General features: G+C 28.4%; 1 protein-coding gene across 1 annotated transcript; it reads right to left on the bottom strand.

Annotated features, from left to right (window-relative positions):
• Positions 1-1,019: 1,019 nt before the first annotated feature.
• On the bottom strand, positions 1,020-8,379 carry LOC129963923 (uncharacterized). The gene is made up of 6 exons (XM_056078517.1): positions 8,187-8,379; positions 6,069-6,133; positions 4,681-4,782; positions 4,236-4,274; positions 3,069-3,107; positions 1,020-1,172 (listed from the first exon to the last, which is right to left on the bottom strand). The coding sequence occupies exons 1-6, from the start codon at positions 8,299-8,301 to the stop codon at positions 1,104-1,106; spliced, it is 429 nt and encodes a 142-aa protein (XP_055934492.1). The 5' UTR covers positions 8,302-8,379; the 3' UTR covers positions 1,020-1,103.
• Between the last annotated feature and the right edge of the window lie 8,201 nt (positions 8,380-16,580).

Genomic DNA, 16,580 nt, shown 5'->3' with positions numbered 1-16,580 from the left:
ATTACACATAAACGAATTTTATAACTTAAATTCTGTTCTGCGAAAATACGCTCTTGGAAATGATTTTTTTACTTAGATTTATTTTTCTTTTGGTTTGTTTAATATTACCTTGGAGTCGGATAACCTACTTCAAAATTCAATGTATTTTTTCTTCTTTTGGTTAAAATTGTTTGTATTTTTCATAAAATCAATTCATAAATTTAAATAAAATTAATTTCATAAATTTTTCATAAAATTTTTATTCCCATTCATGCATAATAATTTGGAAAGCTTTTTTTTCTGTTTCTGTTTTTTTAGCTAAAGATTGTTTAATAATAAAATTATTTCCGAAAGTCAAACTTTTTATAGCAATGAATCTTTTGATCTTTTCATGTTTAGTATTTCTGTAAACTCTAAATTATTTATATTAATTTTTGGTACAATTTTCCTAATATTCCAAATTACAACATGATTTGAGATAATTTACGCAGTGAATACCTTTCTAATCTGAATTACTTTATAAAATTTCCTTTTTCTATAAGAAGGCGTAACATTATTTGATAACTAAATTTGATGTAACTACAGACTTAAATTAGCTGATGAATGGTTCAAATGGTAATATCTATATTTATTTCACAAACGCCGTGTTTCCCTAAGTGATTTCTTAACAAAGTTTTTAAGTGAAAAATTTACTTCTTCAACTTATTACAATATATTATTAAAGTATTTTAAAAACGTCTTTGGCGCATTTGAAATGCCATTTTTAAACACATGTTTTTTAACATTATTATTAATCAAGTATGCTAAAATCATTTTGTCTCTAAACATTTAAGATATTATTATTCATAATACATTTAATGGAAGTGACAGAAACTTAATGTCTTTACTGAAATAAATAACTTTTAGTGTAATTATCTATAAATCCTTGACCGTTCTTGTCTAAGAGAAAAATTAATGTTTATGCCTTTTATTGAATAGATAAAGTTTTTAAAAAACCTGTTTGAGATTTTTTAAAGATAAATAAAAATTTACAAACATGATTAAATGATTGAGTTTTAATAAAGTATTAATAAAGAAAATTCAAAAACATAGTTAGCAAAAGGAAATTGATTTTCAATTTTATTTCAATTATCGCCTGAATAATAATATTCCATCTCCACTTCTTCTTCTTCTAATTTGGAATCTGTACAGTTCTGCAATAAAAAAAAAAACTTTAAGTGCTTCAAAGCTTCAGTGAATATTAAATTATGATCAGTGTTTCATTTTCAGTCCGTAATGTGAATGACAAACTGCAAGGAGTGTTCAAATGAAAAGGTACGAAACCTCGTAACAACGTAACCGTTAACATATTTGCCTATGCTGCTATGGGAGAGCGCAGAGCGACATCTAAGGATGCGATTGGAATCTGCGACGTAGATCGGAGCATGCGAGGGCTCCTGCATGCGCAGGAGAGAGTAGAGGCTCTTATAAGGAGCGTCTTCCAGTTGATGTCCAAGGTCTGCTACTTGTTGAATTCCTCGAGCACAGAAGGACCATTAACTCCAATGTGTGCTGTGAAACTCTCCGAAAACCACATAGATCCATCAAGAACAAAAGACCGGGCCAATCAATTGAGGGTGTGGTTCTTCTCCCTGACAACGAGCGTTCCATACGTCTCCAGAGTCACACACGCGGAACTCGACCACGCAGCTTGATCATCTGCCCTACAGCCCGGACATGCCGCCCTGCGATTTTTATGTGTTGGTCCCCTGAAAAAGCACCTAAAAGGAAAGCACTTCAACTCGTACAGCTCACTCAAGGGTGCTGTGAAGGACTGGGTCTCGTCACGGCCACAGGAATTCTGGGAACAAGGAATCCTTTGGCTCGTTAATTAATGGCATGGTCGTACTCAGGTCTATGGCGTATGTTTTGAATAAAGTCTTCATTTATACCCACAGTCTCATTTTGCACCTTTTCATTTATAATTGTCCTTGTAACTTGATTATACGAATTTTGCTAAGAGTTATTTCATTGAATCATCATAAAATGTGTAATAATAAACAAGTGAAGAATTAAGTGGTCCTCATTAAATTTCTGTCCATTAAAAAAGTTAAAAATATTATCAACAACTTTTCCATACGAATAGTTTATATTCTGCCCAATGTTTTCAATGTTTTAAACGGAAGTTTTAAATTCAAATAAATAAATAAATAGAAACACTCGTGCCAATTACAGGGCGAAGTTATATGTAGCTTTCTACGTGTAACCCAGTTTGCACGTAATCGCAATATCAATTTGAATAAAGCGCTTTGCTGACATCACGAGTCATTGACAACAATTGAAAGATTTGATTCTGTTAATTATAACTGCATATCAAATACACAAACTCCATAATATTTTTAATAAAAAGCCAATCACATATGAAATTTAAATATTTTCCTACTAAACAAAAAAACGCCAAATTCTGTGGTTTGTTTTTAATGTCAGGTATTTCCATAAATCATTTTGATATATGAAAGATATATTGGTAACTGGCAATTGATATATGTACGTATTTTAGTTAGTATTTATAAGTTAAGTATTTATTATTTAAATTTTTAATTTGTATTTATAATCATATTTGTAATTTAAAAATTAATAATTATGTTAATAAATAATTCAATAAAAATGTAAAAAGCACTGTTTTACGTAAGTAATACAAAAACGCAAAAAGTATTGTTTTGATAAAAAAATAATTTCACAAAAATTATTAAATTCTGTGTCCCGAAAATAATGCTATACAGAAATTAAGCCACAATGGATGTTAAATAATTTTCATTTGCATTCATAAAATATATTACAGTTGTGAAAGAAATTCTAATTTTTAAAAGTTTTTTTTAATTATTTTGCACTCTTACTAATTTTTAGCATCCATATCTTAATGTTGAAGAACATTTTTGTATACCAATGAATAACGGTGATAATTTGTTAAATTTAAAATTATTCTAAATATGTTTTTCCTCCTATTTGCGAATTTTTATAAAAAATTTTTAAGTGTTTAGAGAAACGTCTAAAATTGAAGGATATTATCTAGTAGTCATTTACTACTTACGAGTACTTGAGTTACTTACCAGTATTTCATACTTTAACAGATCAATGACGATTTCACCCTAAAAATAAATCAAGTATATCAAAATTTATACTGGTTAGTAATATCAATGTGAATTTTTAAATTTACTTTTGAATTATTCTTAAACATACTAATAAAATCTTGCTTTAAAATTTTTCTGTCAGGGATAGATTTATGGCGACCCATCCCCTATTTTCTATCTTTTCTAGTAATAACTGTCCTACATTTAGATACTGAAATTGAGCACTGAATTGTATTTATTGAACTTACTTTTTTGTAAATAGTTATCGGATTCATTGGCGTTCAGACAGACAGACATATTTCAGAATTTATGTATGATTTAGCTCAAAATTTGGAGAAAAAAAATGTCTATAAGATTTTTTTTAAATCCCATTCAAAATGTCTTTCGTCTAATTAAAAGAGCTTTTAAGAGTTCTCTTGCTCACAGAGAGATAGATATAATTTCCCAACATGTATTTTTAGCATTCAGGGACATCTATAACTAGGATATCCACCAAAGTCTTGAGGTCGAATCTTAAACGATCACAACCTCCTCTTATTTTTCATAAATGAGACATACATGCAATATAACACACACATATATATACATGTACAAACGCACACATACATATATACGCACACATACATACATACACATATACATATACATAAACACACCCACACCCACACACACACACACATATATAAATATTTCAGTGTATCACATAATTAAATTACTTAATTAAATAAGAATAAACCTTTCTAATTTTATGATATTATAAATTTATCCATAGTCATTTTTCTAATAGATACAAATTTTCGATACAGAAAAATTACCGAATTCAAGACATTTTAATTATTATGGTTAACGATTAAAGGATCAAAAGATTCTATATGTATCATAATTAATAATTAATATTATTGTTATGAAAAAAAAATATGCAAATATGTTCAATATTTTCTTAATATATAATGACTAGTTTGACAAAATACGCGAGTACATATGTGTAGTAACACTTAACCGATAGTCAGAGTATATATGTGTAACACCACCAAGCTGAATTCCTACTTGATTGAAAGAATGAAATCAATCATCAAGCAGTTTTAATTTTTATCTTCAATGGATTAGGATTTTGAACATTTTTATTCTAAAATATCGATTACTTACTTCTTGCTCTTTAACCTTGTTTTCCGCGCATTCATCTGCCTATCAGAAAGAAAAAAAAATCGTAAATGCGGGAAAGCTGATTTTTAAAAGACTATTTCAATAAAATAGAAATTAAGCATATGAATAAGAAAAAAGAAACGACAGTACAATTAATAAGAGTGATAAAATTGAATTTATTCTTAAAATGCATTTCTAATATTTACCGAAGATATAAAATAATTAGTGCCGAGCTTTTGGCTAATTTGTATGAGAAGAATTCGAATCTAAAAATTAAAATGGCATAGAACGAACAATAAAAACAAACACCATAAAATTATTTTGAACAATAATATCATATTGTGAACTTAAAGCTTCTTTTCATTCTTTTACAACGAAAATGTTTAGTTTTGAGATAGACATAGTTCTTAGAAGCAAGAAATATGATGATAAATATCATTATAGTTACCTTATCCATGGCTTCCTCCGAATTAGCACAATACCAATCATAAATGCTTTTACCGCAAGCTTCATCTATTCCTGTATAGCATTCTTTGATAATATCTTCGTACTAACATGAATACAAAAGGAAAGATAATTGATTATTAATTGATTAATTCGTTTATAATTGTACTAAATGGATTGTTGTGAGATATTACTTGATCTCCCTATTATACAAACATTTGGACCTGTAGCTACTAAATTTGATATAAATTTACATCTTGAGTATCAGGTGCTCAATAAGAAAAAAATATCCAAGAATTTCATTAGATTTTTAATAAAAGGTTAATCAAATAATTCAGGGGTGGGGGTTCCTTAATAATTTCGAAGTATATTATTGTACAAAAACCAATTTAATCGTAGTTTTAAAATTCAGAACATATACATATCAACAATATCCATTTTATGTCTGTAAAATTCTTTCTTTAATTTTTCTATTTTTAGTATAGTAATGACTAAATTATTTTCTAAATGGCTAAATTGGTAAATTATTTTCTTTTCTTAATTAGATAACCAAAAGTCCATTAAATGCTCCATCTCGGTGGTTGTGACTATATTTTCAGTCATGATAATTATTTTTTCTCTATGACTGACCTTTAAAACTTGTTCTATATTCTTAAAAGCGTGCACTCGGTCAATTTCATTTCTTTTAATCATCTTTTTATCTATCTAATTCGTATCAGATCAGCTGGGTAATTTTAATATTGTAGAAAACCTCCTTGTATTAAGAATCTTTAAATAATAAAAAAAAATGATAGCAAAATATTCATCTCTGCTGATACTAAAATTTAAGCACCTCCATTTATATGGAGACAGAAAAATGTAAATGGGAAAGTGATAGATACTTATAGTATATACAATTCAAATATTTATGGTAAGTTCACAAAAGTGTGTTCCAAATCGAATAAACGTATCTTTTGTACAAGTTTTTCCTTCATTTATAATTCGTACTTTTATCTATGGCTTTAAAACGCATTACGTCATGAATATTTTGTATATTTTCTATAGTGTAAGGATACATCTTAAATCTATTAATAGTTTTGTTGCTTTCTTGAGGATACCTTAAGAATGAGATAGAATGTTTTTAGAAATATCTTTATAATACAATTTTACTTAATATTTATTTAATTCTTTCGAATTGATTCGGAATGTTTTTAAGTTCGAGAAAAAGAAGAAGTTTAAATGTACTAGAAATTTCATTTTAACGAAGGAGCAAAAAGAGATGTGTCATTCGTGTTTCTCTGCCTATTTATTTCAGCATCACGAAGTTGATTAAATGAATTTTTCAAATAATTTCGAGACATTCTCTCCTCAGAAAGCATCTTGCAAAAAAAAATGACAAGAAATTGTACTTACTCTTGTGAGGTTCATTTCTTCAAAGCACTCATCCATAACATTCGAAATCGTGCCATTTTCATCATCTGAAAAAAATTTAATTTAAATAACTTTTCTCTTACACATCAAATACATTTTTGATAGGTTTGAAAACCAATGTCATTTTTTTAGCATAACTTCTAAAATTATATCACAAGTTGAGTGGAGGGAAAACTGGATTGTAGCTCTAGAAGATTAATACAAGAAGCAAAACTTTGAGATTTTCCTGAAAGACGGTATCGCATGCCAAAAGAAACATAGTCTAAATGTCTATATATCAGATGAAACGGAAGATACGCCAATCTTTTTTCCTGAACAAGGTTCAGTGTGCAACAATCCAATTTCTGATGGCAGAAAATCGATTGCCGAATGAATATGAAACCGAATAATGATATGATGAACTGATTTCCAAATTTCAAAAAGCAGAAAAGTCGCGATTGATAATTTATCGCGATTGATGTTGAAAAACTTTAAAAGTAGTTTTCAAGAGCGTAAGAGGCATAGGAAAATAATTTCGAGCTTAAGAACTGAAAAAATATGTTAACATGAAATTTCATTTTCACTGCTTTTGGTTTTTTGAAAATCGACTATTATAGAATAACCATTTTTTAATTGACCAATTTTGACTCGAAATAGTTTGTTGGTACGAATTACCCTTTTTTTATGTAAATCGACTGATGGAAAAGCACTTGCTGGTATTGTTCCCCAATTCTTTTCTTTTCCTACAAAGTCAAATATTTCACAAGACATTGCAAATATTAACCAGAAAATTTGACCAATTTTTTCCTTCCATATAATACATACCTAAGTAAAATTTTTAAAAAAATGCTAAATTTAACAATTTTTTTTCTTCCAGGTTCGGACTTTTGATAATTTACTCCTGATCTAATTATGGTATCTTAACTTTCATAATTTATTTTACAGGTCATTTTAACACTAACATCTTTATACCACAACATTTTTCTCTCAGGTTAATATCTTTCTATTTAAAAGTAAAAACCGATGTTAAATTTCCTTCCTTCTTACCCCTTTATATAATAACATATTTGTGAGCAAATTTGAAAGCTTGTTTTGGATAGTCAGTTCAGCAAGTTAATCCTTTCTAGGGCCGTGGGAAGTATGCTTCCCACCCAATTTATGAATCTTTGTATGAAATTATGTAAGTTGGCATAAGTTCTGACATTTTTTTTTTTTTTTTTGTAAAACAGAAATTAAGATGTTTTAGTTCTTTTTCTCACACAAAATGATGTGTCTTGATTTGTACTTAATTATTAATTAACCAAATTAAATTTATCTAATGAGCTAAATGAATTCCTTTTCTTATTCTAATTTCAACGTCTCAAAATATTTTAACATAATATGACTAGAAAAAAAATGGCCCTTTAAAGGGTTAAGCCAATAAAATTGCTACGTATTTTCTTCTGTAAAAGATGTTGGAAATTGGGCTAGAAAGAGGAAGTATTTTACATTTATAATTGAGTGGGATTGAGCAGTTCGTGGAATTTCAATTGCACTCAAGTGTTAAGGATTAAACACCCTATAGAATAGCAGAACTGTTTTAAACAACATATACTCAGCCGATTGCGAGTTATTGTTCTTTATGAAAATCAGTTTCATTAACATTTTTTCCCCACAAAGAGTGGATAACTGCCTAGTGAACATCTCCAGAAGGATCTATTACATGTTTAAACGTGTTTTGTTGCTTCTTTTAAATAAAAGATGGTAATTACTAACCGCTTTATCATCAAATTTCTCCTGACACATATATTATGGTATTCCAAAGACTTTTCAAAGTTCTACCATATGATTAATGCAATTAGAAACACATGATTATATAGGGATATGATTAATGTAATTAGAAATACTAATTGAATTAGCTTTACAGTTTTTCGTTGATGTTTAACCACATTTTAAGAATTTTAAACATAATTTCATCAAAGAATTATAGAAAAGAATATAATTTTCCATACTGCAAAAAATTTTTAGTGCTTACCTTCATCCATCATTCATGACTAATCAAGTTTAAAAATTTGATTTATTGCTTTACCAATCTTGATAAAGAATGCTTAATTAAGAAATAACAGTGTAAACTTTACATACCACAGAATATTTTCTTGAATTCAGTGTATTCGGATTCATCAGATCCAGATGATTCTGTTGAAGAAAACCCAGAAATAAACAGAACATTCAAAGCAAAAACTGAAATGAGAAACATAATTGAAAATACTACTATCAGAAATGAACTGTGACAGTGAATCTGATAGAAGAATTAAATAGCTTATGTGAGTTCAAATCGGATTTTATTCCTATTTATTGAAGAATTATTATTATTATTTGCACGGAAACGCTTTACTATTTCCTCGTGAATTGAGTACTTTTTGAACCTTACTTGACAATGATATCTGAAAATGAATCATCACTCATCGTGTCCATCAATTTCCTCATTTTTGTACTTTTTATGACTTTCTTTATCATTTTAATAGGAAAAAAAAACTAGAAACATCAGGAGCAAACAAAGCCACGTGTTGTTCTCTTCGGTATTTCCGATTTCACCGATGGTTTTTTATTTAATTATTTTTGCAATCAATCTAAATTGCGAAATTTTTTTATGGAACAAGGTCAACTTTGTTTCATACACTCGTGCAAGTGTTCTCAGTTTTTACATGTTGTCTATAAAAAGCATTTGTAGTGTAATGGATAAAATTTCCATTAATTTTTTGATAGAAATTTCAAGGAAAGTGACCTTTATTCACTAATTCCTGATCTATTCAGCTTAAAGTATACTGAGATATACAGTTTTCCGAAAATTGATTCCAAATTTAAATACATTTCAGTATATTAAATAAATTCAAATATTATAAATTATATTCCAGTATGTATATATTTCTTTCAATTTATGAATTAACAAAATATCTTGCTTTAATTTTCTAAGTTAGTTGAGCTTTAAAATAGCATAACTTTTTTCGCTTAAATTTTTTATACTCTTTTTGTAAAAAAATATATTTATTTCTTAATAAATTGACAAATACTCTGAAAATATTATTTTTTTTACTTTAAGATTCATTTGCTCAATGTATTCAATAATTAGCCACCTTTCGCAATCATCCTATTGCTCGTTAAAATTTTCAACTAAATACCTTATGTAACTTGTCTTTTAATAGCTTCTTCATGAAGATATTTCAAAACTTCAAATTTTTATGGTCATCTAATTCACTCATGCTATTATAAAATCCTTAAGCCATAATGCATTATGTATCTGTCTAATTTTCTGTCAGCTTCTGTAAAATTTAAACTTTAAATTAAAGTGAAAATTATTAAATTTCAATTAATAATAAAAAATCATTTTTTAGAGAAACCAGGCATTTTTTAAATATGAGTACTGAAAACAAAGTCGTTCAGTATTTGTCATGTGTACAAAAGTATATTTTCGCAATTTATGTAACATACCTAGAATTATTCAACAAACATTTCTTAGATTCATCATAAAATTCAATTTTTAATTTTACTTTCAAAAGTGAAACGTGAGTAACAATATTATCATGTGAGAACATGGTGTTGTTTTCACTTGAGGTTTTTGAAGCGATTTGAAGGCAACAAATTGTTGAAGCCTCCAAATGCATAGGCAACAAATTATCCTTTTTTTATTATTTTGGAATCGGTTTTCACAGCATAGCTTTTGAAATATCTATCGTCTGCTAATGCAGTTTTATTTTGGAGTCGGCTTTCACAGTATAATTTTTCCATTGTCCATCGTCTGCTAATGTAGTTTCATTTTGGAGTCGACTTTCACAGTATAGTTTAACTCGCGCAACGTTTATTTAAAAATAAAAAAAAAATAAAAAGTTGAAATATTGTTTGTTTAATCGATAAAGATTGTTGGTTCAGATATAATTTCAACTAATTAAAATAAGGTTATTAGAAAATAATTCAGAAGGTTGTCATATTTGGCGATTTATCGCCAACTAAAGTACAACTTGATTTCCAAATTATACATTCTCTGAATTCTTACAAATTGTCTTAATTAATGTAAGTCATTAACCAGTTTAAATCGGTCTGAAACCATCACGAGACTATCAGACTACGTATGCGTAGAAATTTAGAAAAACGATTACTTTTGATCTCAAAATCGGTCGAGCTCCAAAACTTTGTTTGACAGCTTGAAACATTAAAAATGAAAGTTTAAAAAAATTATATATATATATATATATATATATATATATATATATATATATATATATATATATATATATATATATATATACCGGTTTAAACTGGTTACTGACATAAATTAATTAAGACAAATAATAACATAAAAAATAATAATGTTCTCACATGATAAATTGAAATTTCCGATAGTCGATTTCATTTTTTATTAAATTTATTTTAGTAGTAGGGATTTTTGTTTCCAATTGGGCCGCACACCTCTCACGACATTCCTAGATTGAACGAACATCATGAAACAGCTTTCCTTGAACTCCAACGACTGACTCAGAATTATGCTAAATTTACATCTAAGTAGCTGCAATATACTTTATACGTTTACAAAACTTAAAGTTTTGATTAAAAAAATTAGAACTTTCCATATTTTTTGATAGAGGAAACTGAGTTATAAGCATATTTTAAATTTAATTATTGAATAGAAATAAAAATCAGGCAAAGTAACATATTCAGGCATTTAAAAAAAATTGAAACATGGTTGTTTTTATTCACTTTCAAAAATAAATCTTTTGGAAGGAAAAGTAACAGGGTCAAGAGTAAACAAGATGAGTACTGTTAACATTATAAATGATGAGGATAGATGTTTTAACGTTTTGTATTCGGGGCATCCCCTTCGGATGCTGTTTTGCAATATGATCTTAGTTTCAGATAGCACGTTCTTTATTTCCAAATTATATTCAAAATGTTGCGAAAGAAAACACGTATTTCAAGAGAAATTTTCCAGAAATATTAGCTAAAGGTTACTTTTCTAACTTGTTGTACCTTGTTTTAGTCTATAAATATACTTCAAAAATATTCAATTTGTTAAACCATCTTTGCATTAAATAAAGCTCATTTATTGAATTAATAATGTAAATATTGTAAAAGATCATAAAATGCTTTGTCTTGCAATTATTTTGTAGAAAATATTACATTTCTTATTTATTTCATTTCATACAGACAAGTGCTGAATATTACATTACTCTTTGATTAAAGCTAATTTTTTCTCCTGCACATGTAACGTCATCGTGAATCTTAAAGATTACTTTTATTTTGTGCGAAATAAATTGTGGAAAAATATTTTAAAAATATATATTTTTTAATCATCAAAAAAAGAAACCTAATTTATATGTTAAAGCCTTAGTATCAGGAAAAAGCTAATTTTTTTAAAAAAACTTTAACTTGGTGTAAAAATTATTTCCGTGCGATAATAATTTTGGAAGCCATCACGAAAAAACGCCGAAAAAATTAACACTAAGGTGCATATTCCCGACCTCCAAGGTATACATGTCCTTAATTTGGCAGTTCTAGGTAGAACTGTCTGGCCTGTAGAACTCCAATACACAACGCAAGCATGCATTCATCTTTATTATAAGTATAGATAAGTTATATTCCCAAGCATAATTAAATCAGCTTAACCCTTCTACGTTTAACTGTACCGTTCTTAATTAAAGGCCTTAAAAAATGTATTTTTTTTCATTATGTGTTCACATTTTTTATCTTGGTTTGAAACAAAAAGAAATGTTCTTATAAATTAAATAGTAATATGCATATGAAGGACATTCTTAAAATCGCATTAGTCAATAGAGCACAAACTATTGAAATTATAGGATAAATCTTTTAGTGTTTGAAAAGATTATGTATTTACTATAGTCATTTGGAAGTGTTTATAATATATCATGTGCTATAAAAATTATGCTCATAATGCAAATATACTCGGATCATCATCAGTCATTGAGAAACTATGTATATTCCCTATGTACAGTACTTTATGTACAATGTGAGGACTTTCCATGTTTCAGATCTCTGTGAATCAGAAAAAAACATTTTGTAATTATACCTGTGGAAACAATAAGTTAAAAGCATTTAATGTTAAATAGGGAATTCTGCATGTGGTGTTTTATTTGTTAACAAATTGAATTATTCTAAACTTTGATTGAGATTCATTTTCAATAACCTGTGGGTCTGTCTGTTCGAGTAAAATTGGACTACTCCAAAACACAGATAGCTTGATTTATAAAATTTGGTACACATTTTTAACATCTAAAGTATAGATCTATGACATTTTGAACCAAAATATTCGAGGGCATGAACATCTGTCGTTCTATTCATTCGCATGCACATAAACGCGGCTTAGATAAGTTCAATTCGGCATATGATATAGTTACAGAATTCGCAATCTGTGTCAATTTTTGATTTCAATTACTGATCAAAATAGTGAACGAAATAGATAATAATTTCCAGATAATAATTTATACTTGGAAATGTATTTACCCTCATTATTGTTCGATCGTAATTTAAATAAAAATGGTAAATGCAATCCCTTACAATCTATTTAGAAATAAAAATGCAGCATAATCATTCAGAAATTTTATTTTCAAACAGCAAATGATAGTCTGATAGTCGGTTGATTAAAAAAATGAATAAATAATTTCAAATGCAATATTTTTTTATATTCTATTTTAAGATAAAAATCGTGTTGTTGAAGCAAAAAAAAAAGAGGACAACTATGCTTTTAAAATGACACATTTTAGTATTTAACGCGAAAGAGTATGCTCTGATTGCCCTTTAAAGACGAATCCTGGCAGAATCTTATCAATAAAGTATCATACATGATACATATCAGTAGGATATGATACATATCATCATGATATGCATATGATACATATCATCATGATATGCATATGATACATATCAGTAGGATATGATACATATCATCATGATATGTATCATACTGAATACTATTTTTAAACATACTCTCTTATAATGCAGCCTATAGCCTGACGAAAAAAATTAAGTGATGAACTATTCCATATGGATACGTTTGCTGAGATTGCAAAAAATACGAATTGAGAGCAATCTGTCGTCACAAGATATTTTACGTTACAAGACTACAAAATCTCTAAGATAGTGTTCAATATTTTGAATACTGTGCAATATCGTGAAGATATTCTAACGCATAGTATCTTGTATTAATAGAGAAAGTAGTCAAGTAAAAACAACATTGTATGCGTTTCGGTTGGCATTTCATTCTTCAAAAACCTAAATTAGCTCTCGGGTTTCTTCAAATTGGGACATAAATATATCTAAACAAACAAAATAATTTATAAAAATGGACTTGTTTGATATAATATGATGCTTTATCCACAGTCGCATTCTATTGAAAGTTAGATAATATTTAGAAATGTATTAAGGATATTTGTAACAAATAACTTTTTAATACAGCAATATTTTACCTAAAGTTAATGACTTAAATTATAAGGGGGTGAAACTGATTTTCATGTTAACCCCCCCCTCCCTTTTTTTTAATGGATAGAAGAAACTTACAAATGGTTGAGAAATTTGATATTATAACTAACAACACTCAGAAATTTAAAAAAATCAAACAAATTAAAGCTACTTAGGAATTTGATTTAAATAATCCGCTTTAGCATATACCACTGACTTTCTAGTGAAGCGCTATTTCAATGAATCGGGCTTCATGCATCATATACCGCCATCTATGAACGAAAACAAATAATAAAAATCTTTTGGAGCAGTTTTATCTAGAGATACAAATAATTTTGTTGCAGTCCTGTTATTTTTTTAATAAAATCTTAAAAAAACGACACAAAAATAAAGTGATGTTTATTTTTATTAGAACTATTATTCTATGATACATGCACCAAAAATATGACAGTCATTTACATTTTATATAAAACATTTTAATCTTAATTATCCTCCTCTCAATTGTCTTTTCAAAGAAGTTGAGAAAGTATCTACCTAGACCTTCCCTGAATAAATATCCTTAATTTAAACCATTCTTAAAGAGCGGTTAAAAGATTTTGTAATGTTATTAGACCAAATTTTTCTCTGGTGTTTTGCACCAGACTATGTTGATATTTAAGGGGTGAAAAAAGAATCGAATAAATATGGGAACGTTCGATGGGCTGAGAATACTATTCTAAAACGTCCCAGCAACTCTTTGTTGAATGTGGGATAACTCAACATGGAAGCAAATTGCAAAAATTCCTTTGTATAGGTATTATATTAGGAATAAAAATGCGTACCTTATAGATTGCAAAAATTCTTTTGTAAAGGTTACATATTCGGGAAAAAATTTATAACATATAAATGGCAAAAATTTCTTTGTAAAGGTTATATATTAGGAATAAAAATGTGTAACTTATAGATTGTAAAAATTCCTTTGTAAAGATAATATTTATAAATAAAAATGTATAACTTATAGATTGCAAAAATTCCTTTGCAAAGGTATTATATAAAGAATAAAAATGTGTACCTTATAGATTACAAAAATTCTTTCGTAAAAGTATTATATTAGGAATAAAAAGATTTACTCAGAAATATGTGTTTAATTAATTTGAAGATGGTGCCATTATCCCAAATTTAATTACAAACATTTTATGTGATTAATATGTGTTTAAACCATTCTCTTATAATCTTCATTCATATAAATTTAACATTAGCAAAATTTGCATTAGAGAATATTTTTCCCTGAAACCAAAAATTACAATTTAATTCCATGCACATATTCACTTTAAATTATAGTATTAGATGGATGGTATGCAAAATTTATTTTTCAGACTTCTATTGCATTCGATATAAGCATGAAAAAAAAAGAAGGACACTTTCTTATTTGGATAAACTGTATCATTTGCTATACTTGAAAGACTTTGAGCTTGCTGCACTCAAAAGTTTCTATGTCAGTGATGATTATGATTAAGAGACTGGCTTGAAGTACTTTTTAAAATTAAATTATGAAAATTTCTTTATTTTTTCCCTCTATTGCCTTATAATTTTTAAATCAAATGTTTCTTAAATGATGTAGAATTTTATGGCATTATTTCAAAAAGAAATTATGTTACTAATGTGTATTAGATATTAAAATTTAATGGGTGATTTTCCTCTAAAGATTATCACAATTTTTGATCCAATTGTAATTTGGTACTTCAATAAAACTTAGTTAAATTAAAATATAATATAAAAATATATAAAAATCTCATGTTATGTTTGTGTACGTACTTCTCCGAAACGGCTCGACCGATTTTTATGAAATTTTTTATGTGTATTTGATAGGTATGAGAATAGGTCGTAAAGTATATTTCATAACGCTAGTTAGTGAGGGTGTTCCTATCCACGTTCACCGTCTGCTAATGAGATTAACGCTTGCTTGAAATCATCACCACTGTGGCGTAATATTGAAAAAGTCCAGCTAAAAACAAACATGAGCATCCAAATGCTACAAGATCCATCTGCTCGGCGATTGAAATTGACGAGATATCGGCTATTGAAAAGTTGCTGTCTATGAAAATACTGGATGCATAAAATTACCCACTAATTTCTGCACTATCATTGATTCGCAAAATACTCTCATTGACCGTATATTTCCCGATGTACGCACAAAATTCATAAATCATGCGTGGCTGGCAGAAAGATCCATCTTGGCAGCAAAAAATGTGGACGTCGACGATATAAACTTCAAGATACAGCAATCGTTGCCAGGCGATTTGGTATCATACAAATCGAAAGATATAATTTGCGATGCTAACGAAGCTGTAGATTATCCAATAGAGTTTTTGAGCTCACTGGATTTGCCAGGCATGTCACCACACCTTCTACGACTGAAAGTAGGATCTACGGTTATTTTACTTCGGAATTTGAACGCAACACGGCTGTGCAATGGCGCGCGATTGGTCATTCAAAAATTGATGAAAAACGTTATCGAAACCACCATTTTGGAAGGCAAATTACAAACCGAAAATGTTTTGCTGCCACGAATTCCAATGATTCTCACAGACGTGCCAACTGAATTCAAACACGTTCAATTTCCTATTGAATTGGCATTCGCAATGACAATCAATAAGTCGCAAGGCCATACGATGTTTGTTTGCGGCTTAGATTTGGGCACGCTATGTTTTCCACACGGACAATTAATTATACGTGGCATGTTCTAGAGTTGGGAAACCATCGAGCTTATTTGTGTTGGCTAAAGACGGACTGACAAAAAAATATCGTACACTCAATTGCTGTTCGAAATGAATATTGATTTTCTTTATTTTTTTTATACTTTAGGATAAAAAATATATTATTTTTTCACTTTGCGTTTAACTTTTAAGAGATCAAACAATGCATATGTTCGTTACGTTAATGAAATACATTGTATTTAGAAAATGAATGGTTGGTGTTTTTTTTTTTTTCCCATCAGCGATCATCGTCTACAGCGCTCCATTCCCCTTTCTGTTATAGATCCCATCCCCACACACTTACAATACATTCGTTATTTTTTAATTAACAACC

This window comes from Argiope bruennichi, chromosome 3 (genome assembly GCF_947563725.1).
Source record: "Argiope bruennichi chromosome 3, qqArgBrue1.1, whole genome shotgun sequence".
In the NCBI taxonomy this organism is placed as follows: Eukaryota; Metazoa; Arthropoda; class Arachnida; order Araneae; family Araneidae; genus Argiope; species Argiope bruennichi.
This window is presented reverse-complemented; position numbering and strand designations above follow the sequence as displayed.

Coding starts and splice junctions, on each gene's coding strand:
- LOC129963923 (XM_056078517.1), bottom strand. CDS start 8,301: ATGTTTCTCATTTCAGTTTTTGCTTTGAATGTTCTGTTTATTTCTGGG. Junction 6,134..8,186: donor ATTCAAGAAAATATTCTGTG/GTATGTAAAGTT, acceptor AATTTTTTTCAG/ATGATGAAAATGGCACGATT. Junction 4,275..4,680: donor CGGAGGAAGCCATGGATAAG/GTAACTATAATG, acceptor TCTTTCTGATAG/GCAGATGAATGCGCGGAAAA.